The following is an 11,269-nucleotide window of genomic DNA, read 5'->3' on the forward strand; positions in this document are numbered from 1 at the left end:
TAAACTTTCTATCCAAAAAAAAAGAATACATTCTATTGAATTTTCATATTTTAATCTGAAAAGAGATTAGAAAGTGAAAAATGTCCCTTCATATTTATTCGATGAATGTGGTTGTTTCACTCATTCTAGCTGAGGTGACAGCACCTGGCAGGTGAGAAGAGGTCAGCAGAAGCTATGCTCTGTAATAAAGACAGCTGGGATCTGTCTCCTGTTACTGAAGTTTCATACGAAAAACAAGTCAGTTACATCTCAAAGTGAAAGACAAAGTAAGTTGGGCAAAATACAGTAACGCACTTGTCCACTAAAGGTGTATTTGGACCAGAGTTAGTTTTCTCTTAGCAGTTCCTGCATATCGCCTCTGAATAGCACTGATAAAACAGCAAACCACACGGCCACCTGGAGTCTGTCCTCTCTGGAGTGAAAAGCCACGCCTCCCTCAAAAGGCCCGTCTTACTGGCTGCCGCTCTGAGGCTCGGCGGCGACAACATTTGAATATTCCAGTCATGGAGGGAAATGGAAGGGAAGACAACGTCCCATTCATCCTGTTTTGGATTCTCTGGATCCTCAGAACTTCTAGAATCAGAGAGCAGCAATGGGGTCATTAGGAGAGGAAAGCATCAACACTTTGTCATGTTTCATTTTGAAATATATGCATGATAATTCTAATGTGCAGTTACTCATTACAGTGTAAACTTCTACCTTACAGGATTGGAATGTGAATGTAAAGAACTGATTTCCAGAGTAAACACCTGAGAGGCAGACGAGTCTGAGGAAAGCCAGACATCATTGAGATCATACCCATAATGCAAAGCAGCAAGAAGGACATGCGAGGAAGAACAAGAATCCCAGACATACTGAAGAGACAAAAGAAATAAATGAAGATGTTAAATGAGCAGCATTTTCATTTCTAAAGCAGTGGTCCTCCCCCTGAAGCCGCGGTGCATACAGGGAAAGCTTCACATTACAACCGCTCGTTTATGTAGTTTAAAAGACAAACAAATGCGCTCCTGATTTGTGCACTACCAACTTCAGATCATACAATTATTATTATTATTATTTTCTTGGTTTATTTTTGATCATCATAACAAAAACGTTTCCGTCCCTTTGAGAGAAGAGTAGTGTGCAGGACTTAAAGACATGCGAAGAGACAGAAGCACTAAAATGAAGTTATCAATAAAGCTCTCCTGCTTTTGGTGGGTTCTGTTCATGCTTGTCACAAGAAATCAAAACAAACTAGAGAAATGAGAAAACAGAGAGGATTGCATCCCCGCTTTAGTACAGAGCTAGAGTAGAATGTTTTTTTTAATTTATATTTGATTGGTTTTTCACTGTTCCAAATAAAGGATCTGTTTGTATCTCTTCTTGAATAAAAAAAAGTTAAAGTTTCTTGAAGTAAAGCTTTTTTAGCACCTTTAATTCATGCTAAGCTCCTGTTTGTAGGATTTAGATTTGATGAATTCTTACCTTTGAGTGTCTGATGGAGCTTCTGGAGGGTAAAGCTTCTGCTGCCACACTGACAGATGAACCGCAGCAAACAGAAGAACCAGCCAAAAGCAGCAAAGACTAAAGTCTGTTTCTGTCCAGTGTCTACTTTTTAAATACTTGTTTGGCTTTTAGCATTTCTCATCAGTTCCCCTTGATTTCTCCAGCAGTGTGGAGGCTGAAGGTGGTCAAACACGACCAGTGTCTTGTCTTTTATACCAGTACAACCCGGACGAGACATAAACCACCATCACCCACACCCACTCACAAATGTACACCTGCGTCCCAACATCAGTCTGACTTCAGCTTCTAAGGAGATGACTACCGTGGGAATGTTAAGGAGCTTGTTAGTGTCCTGCTCCTGCAGAAAATACTACATCTTATTACTGAGAGTCAACACAAGGCTGCTTTGAGTATGTATGGACAGGATTTTTTCATGCTCATGCTTGTTCAATATGTATAAAAAAAACAGTAGTTCATTTTACCAGAGCGACTTAACCTAAATCAAAGAGGAAGGAAGCTGATGTGAAACGATAGTAAAAAACAGCAGTTCACTCATCTGAGCAAACAAATAACAAATATAATTTTCATGTTTCCATATTTCATTTCTTCTAATTTTCAAATCTTTTTCATGTTATTTGTAGTGAACATTCTCCTTTTCAAAACCTAGAAACTTCACCTCTCCAGACCTGGCGTCCACATGTGTGGTCATCACATTTTGTATCATATTATTCTGCTTAACTGGTTCCCTAACAAAGAAAATTAAATAACGCTATATCAAACTAAAGCTCATGTCTGAACAGGTTAGTGACTGAAAAGATGAAAGATCTAAAAGAAAAGTCAAGATTGTACACTTTCAAAGAAAGATTTTCTTCAGGAGAACCAGCACACAGACTGGGCTCTGCGTCGTGAGCAGATGTTAGGTGTGTTATAGCAGCATCTCTGTGTTCTCTGTGTTTTCTCTCGTTCTCACAGAGGTCAGCTTTCCTCGTTGAATGAGGACCTCATCAGCAAGCAGCCCTCCATGTCCAAATTGGACAAATCCATTGACATGAACACAGCACACGCTGGCGTGGGCGTCGCCCTGTCTCTCTGTGCAGTCGGCTGCGGAAATAAAAACACCACCAAAGAAAACTCTGTTAACCTTCTTCAGAGGGTAGAGCTCGCCACCACGTGAACACCTTGTTATGGGTCTTGTTGGAAATAATGACCTGCAGACAGGAAGCAGCTGGTTTTAACAATGAGCTCAGCGACAGCTCGTTGACGTTTACATAGGATAACTAGCTTCCTGCCAAAACCCGTCCGCTCACACTGCAGGTGAGGCCATCAGAAAGTCTCAGTTCTTTAATTCATTCATTCGTTTGGCACTCATAGATTGAACTGGTCTGTTGTGTTTTTCTCAAGCACGTCATTTGCTGTACACCTTGCTGCGGTTTCTTTTTGGCGTTGCTGATGATGACAGGAGTTAAACCTGCAGACAAAGTCAAGCAGTTGATAAAATGTTTTAAGAGGATGGTCAAGGAAGACAGATGTTTTAAGATGATCAAATCTGTTTTTAATACACTAATAAAGAATGTGTTGAAAATGTGATTTGCACAAAATAGACAAACATTTAACAAAACTGTCTTAAGTTTTAGCAACAGTTCAAATGCTCAACCTGCTTTCACTACTGCCTCTGAAGATCAGGTTAAACACTCTGATAACATAGATTTATTCTGTTAATACAGTCTGGAAAACCAAGTACCTCTACTGCTGTTGGAGGGAATCTCTGAGAACATTTTTAACTGTGGAGTATAAACTTTGTACAAACACTTCATATTACATACCCAAATCCTTCTGATCACTGTCATGTAGAACAAGAAAAGATAAACTGTCCCTTTGCTGGCCTTAATTCTTGTCGGTTATGATTTTTTGGTCACCAGTTTAAAGGAGAACTAAGCTGGAAGCATATAAAACTTTGGTTTTCTTTGTGAGGCAGCACCATCATTCCCCCTTGATGTGCTGCTAAGATGATGCTAGGCCGTTATAGGTTAATGAGACTCTCTTCCTCTTCTGTGTTTGCTGTGATGTCAGCGGTGGGAAGGCTTTCTGCGGGTGGATCCGGGGGAGGGTCAGTTGGGCAGGAGCGTTGATGAACAGGATGGAAGACGAAGCTGTAGGCTCCAGGCTGGCAGCCATGTTTGACACTGAGAGCTAGGTCTGTGGGGGTAACGGGCTGCCGAACTCCATCCATGTACACACTGAGAATATGGGAGTCTGAAAAGATAAATAAGAGATTTTTCAATGTTGTTCAGTATGAGGGGGGTCCACATACATGTCTGCTTTTTTTGTCTTGCACTAGGGGTTGATAGTCATTCCTGTCATTATTCCAGCTGTAATTTGTGCAACCCTATATATCTATTACTCGTAGGAATTGCTTGTTTCTTGGAGGTAGTTTTGTATGAGTCCTCCACACTTTGTTAATCTCTAAAAAAAGATTTACTGATTCATTGAAATGAAATGTACTCACAAATATTCTTTCACTATTTCCTACTGGTTAGAGTTTACCTAAACTTGGTACATGACAATCACAGTTGTCGATTTTTCACTCTGAGCATAAATCAACATTCACCTTGTTCAAAGCGTGTAGCACACTGCTCAGCTAGCTGCTGCATGGTCATGCTGGGGAAGATACCCATAGTTTTGGGGTTGGTTCCAATGGTAGGACAATACACGGTCAGAAAATCCTTTAAAACACAGAGGCACATAGAGATCAGCACATGACAACATTGGTCTTCCCAAATCAGTATTTGTGTTCTGTGTTTGTATTTTCCTTAAAAATGCAAATGACTAAAGATTGAATGTCTGTTTCCTGTTTTCATTTCATGCTTTTTCTTGCAATTTCCGTCCTGGTCGTGGAACAGTGGGCCAGCTCTACAACCTCTTCAGGGTGCTGGGGGGTTCGTGGGAGTTTGCTTATCCAGTCCATTTATGTTTTGTGGGTTTGGAGAAGGCGTTTGACTGCGTTCCCCGTGGTGTCCTGTGGAGGGTACTCTGGGAGTATGGGTCCGGGGAGCCTTACTCAGGGCTGTCTCTGTATGACCGGTTAAGGAGCTTGGTCCGCATAGTCAGCAGTAAGTCAGACCTGTTCCCGGTGCATATTGGACTTTATCCCGGTTCTGTTCATAGTCTTCATGAACAGAATTTCTAGGCGCAGCCAGGGGCCGAAGGGGATCTGGTTTGGGTACCACAGGATCTCCTCTCTGCTCTTTGCAGATGATGTTGTTCTGTTGGCTCCATCGAACCGGGACCTCCAGCATGTATTGGAGCGGTTTGCAGCCGAGTGTGAAGCGGCTGGGATGAGGGTCAGCACCGCTAAGTCTGAGAACATGGTTCTGGACCGGAGAAAGGTAGTTTGTCCTCTCTCGGTGGGTTGAGTGCTCCTGCCTCAGGGGGAGGAGTTTAAATATCTTGGGGTCTTGTTCATGAGTGAGGGAAGATCGGAGCGTGAGATCGACAGGCGGATTGGAGCGGTGTCTGCTGTTATGCGGTCACTGCAACGGTCTGTTGTGGTGAAGAGAGACCTGAGCCAGAAAGCAAAGGTCATAATTTACTGGCCAATCTTTGTTACAATTCTCAGCTATGGTCATGAGTTCTGGGTCATGACCGAAAGAACAAGACCCTGACTACAAGCAGCTGAAATGAATTTCCTCCAGAGGGTGGCTGGACGCTCCCTTAGAGATTGGGTGAGGTGGCTCGGGCATCTGATCTGGATGCCTCCTGGTCTCCTCCCTGGAGAGGTGTTCCGGGCATGTCCCACTGCATGGAGGTCCTGGGGAAGACCCAGGACAAGCTGGAGAGACTATGTCTCTTAGCTGGCCTGGAAACGCCTCGGGGTCCACCCAGAGGAGCTGGAGGAAGTGACCAGGGAGAGGGAAGTCTGGACATCTTTGCTTTGACTGCTGCGCCCACGACCCGGTTCTGGATGAGCGGAAGAAAATGGATGGATGGACGGATGGATGGATGGGGTTGACCTGTAGGGGTGCTGCAGGTTTTTGCTCTATCTCTTTACACCGTGTTAGGTTTTAAGGGAACCGTTACAAGCTTTAGCCATTCCTGATGTGAAGTGATGTATAAAGATTTGATTGATGAACTGATAGAAACTATCTTAGTCAAAAAGATATGATCTATTTTTCAGCTAAATCTCTGAAGTGGTCCTGATGTGTACAAATATTGGGCGGCAGTGGTTCAGGTGGTTGAGCAGGCCAGCCAATGATTGAAGGGCCTGGTTTGATACCTGTTTCAGCTGATGCGTCCTTGAACAAGACATTTCACTCTCCCTGCCTCCAGCGTGGCTCCACTGGTGTGTGAATGTCCCGGTGATGGTCAGAGGGGCGGCAGGTGCTGGCAGTCACGTCTCTGTCAGTCTGCCACAGGGCAGACGTGATGTGACTACATCAGTAGTTTACCATCACCAAGTATGTATGAATAATGGATACACGTTGTTAGCGCTTTGAGTGACTGGAAAAATCCAGTCTATTACTATATATGGTCCTTTTTAGTCTGATTAGTTAAATGCTGTTGGATAACCTGTAGCAGGGCTGACCTGTCTTTGTTTGTCTGTCATGTTTATGTGTGAATGTTTGAATGTGTGTTTGTGATGGGGTGTGTTGGTGTGTGTACCCGGACAGATCCTTGGCCGGTTTGTTCCTGGTTGAGGGTGCGCCGTCTCTCCCAGCGGTGGATGGAGTCTTGGACCTCTCTGCTGAGCTGCCGTGTTGCTGACCTCTGCTGGTCAAACGTCTTTATGTGCTCCAGAGCCCCATAGGTGGTGGTCAGGTAATAGGACCCTAAACACAGAGGCAACACAAACTCATTCAAATCTTGAGCAGATACACAGGACCATGACTTTAAAAATGACCTGTTACATTTGTGTTCATATTCCCACTCAGTATGCTGGATGTGCGTATGAGTAAGCAAACCTTCTCCAAGTGTTAATGTCGGGTCCATCAACTCCATCATGTATTCAACATCCATCTGTAGGGCAGACAAATTGGACCTAGCAAGGACATACATCATGACGGGCAGGAAGTCATCAGCACCGTGGGCCCGCCCTAAACACAAACACACGCTTTAGGTTTAAACACTTGGTTATGAAGGAACATACACTCTTTTTTCAGAATTTGATAAAGGTTCATAAAGGTACAAACACAGGTGTTCAGGTGTGCACTTTGTATTCTTTCAATTGTGTCAGAATGAAAAACAAACAAACAATAAAACAAATAATCCCGTCTGTGAAATGCTGTGTGGGAGAAGCCTGAGTGTTTCAGAGTTTGTCTGACCTGGATGGCTCACAGACATGGAGTCATAGATGATTTTGCAGGTTTTCAGCAGTAACTGGATCTTCCTCTGAGGAGAATACTCCTGATGAAGACAATTTAGCTTAATGCTGATCTTCTCCATAGCAGGGGCCTCAGGAACCGAGGTGGTTATTCCTAATGCTGTTGTGGTGCTGCCAAGAATAGCAGACTAACACCAGAAACAAAAACACAGTCAGCAACTTTTACTCCTGTCGTGCACTCACTGTAATCTGTCTTACCTGGTTGTTAGCGAGCTGCTTTAAGGAGCCGGCATCCACATTAAGTTTCTCCAGAGTTCTGTAGATGGGCTCACGCAGCGGCTTCAGCACACTTTTGCACAGAGCAGCTTCTACAATACTCTCTACAAAGACAGGTATCAGCTTTACATAAAATGGCTAAAACACTTTTCGTGACACTGTTGTTTGATTACTTTTATATATATTTGATCAGTTACACTTCCTGAGGGGCTGAAGCTTCCAAAGCCAGCTTGAAATGTTCAAGTTTTTGTTTCTTTTATACAATATGCAAGGTGATAGTACATGAGAGAGAGGCAGCAGTGTTTCCTGATCCATTACATACACACCTAGCTTGTCCTGAGTGTACTGATTGGGCTCCAGCATGGCCTGCAGCTCTGAGCTTTGTAGAAGGTAATTCTTCAACTGAGTCATCATCTGTCGGATCTCCTGGAGCAGCTCAGTGGAGGTCATGTGCTTCATCATGGTCTCCAAAGTGAAAGCTCTGTGCTCTTTGACCTATGAAGCAGTAAGACTCATTAGTATTTTTATTTTATTTGATTAATCTTATGAGACATTTCTGTCACATTTCCAGCCCTGCCTCAGTGAACTCACTAGGTTACCAAAGTAGCTCAGGGGGTCTCTGGCCAGCTCCACAAGGCGCTTGGTGAGACGGCGGTCGTGACTGATCAGTCCACTGACCACTGCAGAGAGGTGACGGGCTTGGTGCAGCATGAAGGTAGTGGGGGTTCTCCTGAGGACAGCTTTGGGGCTGTGGCTCTCTGTGAGGTTCCTGAGGACAAGTGGAACAGTTCAGACAGTTTTGTTGCTTGTGGACCCTGTTTGTGCCAGGAAGGTCACTGTGACAAAAGTGTTGCTATAAATGCTTGTTTTTCCTTTCCAAATCTGGCTTTACAAGCTGTTAAACCATTCACTACGTGATTTGGTGGGACTCTTGTGACTATTTCCTGGTCCACCAGCAAAGCCATTGTTCACAGTAATCTTAGCACATTTTGATTACACAAGTCTAATAGTCGTAAACCTTCCAGAGAATCACTGTTGAGTGAGCAGAGTGAGTGCTAAAGAGGTCGCCAGACATGGACATGAACTGTTTGCTGGTACTGAGCTCCATCAGTGAGCATCTCTGAATCCTGGCCTGGAGGATCAAAAGATTAGGAGCCTGTTCATGGAGAAAAAAGAGTGTGTGCGGTTTGTACGCATGTAATTCTTGATTTGTGCATAGCTTTAAATATGCGCATGCAATCTTCATGATTTGCAACTCATACAATGCCTTTTGTGCACAAGTACAAAAATTGTGAAATAAAAAAAAGACAACTTACACATGCACAACTTAAAATTACAACAGCTTGAAACTAGATTACCCACAATTTAAAAATAATTTATGCACAAATCGGTTGTTACACAGCGCACATACCAAACCACGTTTACCCACAAATCTGATGTGAGACTCTTTTCACGTCTCCAAGATTCACCCGTGAGTGGTGCGTTTAAATGCTGCTAGAATGCTGGATCATCAGAGTTTTCTTATCAGCTGCTTTGAACTTAGATTGTGAATAATATCTGGTGAAAACTTCACTCTGTGTTAAACAGATATACCCAATAATTATTATAAAAAAGCCTGAATAAGCCTGACTCATAAAAATATGAGTCACTTTTGGAGCGGGCCGCTGGGATGATCAACCCTCTGCGCTCTGTGAGTGTTTAGAAGGGCTTCGTGCTGCTGCCTGGAATCACAGTGTTTGCCAACCAGAGCTCCATGCACTGACTTGGAGTGCCTGCTTGCCCCAGAGATCCAGGAATAGAGCGGATCGCCTCGCAGTGGAACCCCTCACAGACAGTGCGAGCTCCTTCACTACACCCGGTACCAGAGTGGGACGTGGGGCTCCTCTGTCTGCTCTCGAGGACCTCAGGCCGCCTGCTAGCAGAAGAGCTCAGTGGCAAAGGCAGCCGCAAAAAAGCGATGAGAATAGAAAAACTTTAGTGTTCAGTTTTTTCAAAATGCTTATTTAGACTTTTTTATATTAACTCTTAGGCATATCTGTTTTGGAAAGAGTGAAAATGTCAAAGTTTTAGTGGATATTATTCACAATCTAAGTTCAAATTGTCTGATAAGAAAACTCAGATAGCCCAGCATTCTAGCAGCATTTAAACACATGACTTACAGACAAATCTTGTGGACGTGAAAAGACTCTCATCGGATTTGTGGTTTTGTGTGTGCACTGTGTAATAAGCGATTTGTGCGTAATATTTTTTAAAAATTGTGCTTAATTTAGTTTGAAGCTGTTGTAAGTTTAATTTGTCCATGTGTAAATTGTATTTTTTTAAATTTTATAATTTTTGTTCTTATTCACAAAATGTTTTGTTTGAGTTACAAATCAAGAATTATACACACACCAACCCAAAGTTACACACAGATTGGGGTAAGTCTGTTTGTGTTCAGTTACAAAGTCAAACATCAAATATATTCATAAAATTTCAAGTAAAGTGAAGAGGCAGCATGTGCTTTGTGAATAGACCGATTAAAGCTGAACGGACAGTTTCAAAAGACAGTAATTGGATTAAGCCTCTTCCCCAATTTCACAAGTAAACCCCAAAATGAGAGCATGTAAGAAAAACCTGGAGCAGGTGTGAGTTGTCTTCTCTAGTTTCTGAGGGTTCTTGCCTCATTAAAGTAAGACCATGACTCAAACATTTGGATGAGACCAGCAAATGAATGGTTCTTCTGGTACAAGCAAGCGTTTCTGTCAAATACTTTTCTTTCATCACGATAAGCGATCAAAGCGAGGAGGGAAACCAGTGTGAATAGTACACCCACTTGTAGTTGGGCCCCCGCTCCTGGCTGAGTTCTCCTTCCTCCTCTGTGCTGCTGGTATCACAGGAGTCTGGGTCAGCTCCCACTGCAGCTCCTCCCTGGGGTGAGAACAGCGACACGTCCGTGCGGCGAGCAGGCTGAGGAGGAGGAACCTTCATTCCAGAACTTGCTGCTCCCCATCCAGCCTGACTGGAGCACGGCACGGAGCTGCTGGAAATGGCTTTTGTTCTCGGGGGAGGGACAGGGCGACTCGGCCGTTTTACTAACTGCTTGTCCTCCATCACTTTCTTCTCCTCTTTTTCCTCCATCTTTCCCTCCTGCTCCTGCTTGCCTCCGTCCTTGTTCACCTCCTCCTCACAATGACTGCCTTCTTGTTGTGTAGTATTTTCGGTCGGAGGCCCGCCTCTCTCTACTGCGTCTCTCTCTTCTCCTAGTTCTTTCTTACTTTCATTGGGAGGATTTTGGTTGTTCTCTTTGGGTATCCTCTCTCCTTCAGTCTGGTCTGTTTGTTTTCTGGGGAGGGCACATTGTAGAGGAGCAGGGGGCAGACAGGGAGCACTCCGACCCTGCAGGGGAACAGGAGGTCTTGACGGAGGTGGGGCTGACCTCCTCTCCTTCACCTTGCCTACTTGCTCTCTTCCTCCCTCCTTTTTCTCAGTTTGCTGAGTTGCATATGTGGACTTCTGCGGCAGAGAGGAAGAAGAGAAGAGAAGGCCCATCCCTGAGTCTAGGCTGGGGGGTCGGGGTGGGGGTCGCTTGAACTTGACCATGGAGTTGGATTTTGCTGCTGCGTTAACGTGAGAGCTGATGCTCTGTGAGACTTCTCCGTTCTGCAGACAGGAGGTGGGAGAGTCTCTTTTGGCAGCAGGGGGCAGGTTCTGCTCCACAGTCACCGGGCTCACATGCAGATACATGTTCAGCTGAAGGGCATTTGTCTGATCCTTCAGGTTTTGGTTCAACTCAGACGTCCAGAAATCTGCAACATAAAGGTTGTTAGAAGGTTCTAACACTTCTGTTTTCATTGTTGCTTTTCACACCGAACGCAATTCCCGCCCCTCTTGCACTGCGTGGCAAATTCGGTGCTCGCCGCCTGTCAAAAAATGTGTTCCTGATGCCGCAGCCGCATGTGGGAGGAGCTACCAGCTCTGTCTGTGGATGTCCCACTTAGAATGAATGGAAGACACATACGATGTCGAGGAATGAGGTTTATTTATTGTGAATAGAACATCGATAATCATGTCTCAATGTTTGGGTTTAGGATTATTATTAAAAGATTATTAAAATAAATATATAAAATATTATTAAAAGATTTTTTTGGGTACAGGAGGTTGTGTCTGTATGACAGCCGCTTCTGCGGAGCCTCTGGGTCTTTGTGACTGAGT

General features: G+C 44.1%; 2 protein-coding genes across 2 annotated transcripts in view; both read right to left on the reverse strand.

Annotated features, from left to right (window-relative positions):
- Window positions 1-1,687, reverse strand: part of pth2 (parathyroid hormone 2) — a 2,715-nt gene extending 1,028 nt beyond the window's left edge. The window contains exons 1-3 of the mRNA XM_024272646.2: window positions 1,465-1,687; window positions 750-854; window positions 397-573 (exon numbers count right to left, since the gene is read on the reverse strand). Coding sequence (XP_024128414.1) covers window positions 397-573; window positions 750-853 — 281 coding nt within the window. The 5' untranslated portion in view covers window position 854; window positions 1,465-1,687. The remainder of the gene's footprint in view (window positions 1-396; window positions 574-749; window positions 855-1,464) is intronic.
- A 1,333-nt stretch (window positions 1,688-3,020) lies between these two features.
- rin3 (Ras and Rab interactor 3) overlaps window positions 3,021-11,269 on the reverse strand; it is a 21,020-nt gene continuing 12,771 nt past the window's right edge. The window contains exons 6-14 of the mRNA XM_024277093.2: window positions 9,891-10,863; window positions 7,670-7,847; window positions 7,405-7,573; window positions 7,061-7,182; window positions 6,804-6,990; window positions 6,444-6,575; window positions 6,145-6,311; window positions 4,094-4,208; window positions 3,021-3,738 (exon numbers count right to left, since the gene is read on the reverse strand). Coding sequence (XP_024132861.1) covers window positions 3,506-3,738; window positions 4,094-4,208; window positions 6,145-6,311; window positions 6,444-6,575; window positions 6,804-6,990; window positions 7,061-7,182; window positions 7,405-7,573; window positions 7,670-7,847; window positions 9,891-10,863 — 2,276 coding nt within the window. The 3' untranslated portion in view covers window positions 3,021-3,505. The remainder of the gene's footprint in view (window positions 3,739-4,093; window positions 4,209-6,144; window positions 6,312-6,443; window positions 6,576-6,803; window positions 6,991-7,060; window positions 7,183-7,404; window positions 7,574-7,669; window positions 7,848-9,890; window positions 10,864-11,269) is intronic.

The sequence above is a fragment of the Oryzias melastigma genome, linkage group LG22 (assembly GCF_002922805.2).
Source record: "Oryzias melastigma strain HK-1 linkage group LG22, ASM292280v2, whole genome shotgun sequence".
Lineage (NCBI taxonomy): Eukaryota > Metazoa > Chordata > Actinopteri > Beloniformes > Adrianichthyidae > Oryzias > Oryzias melastigma.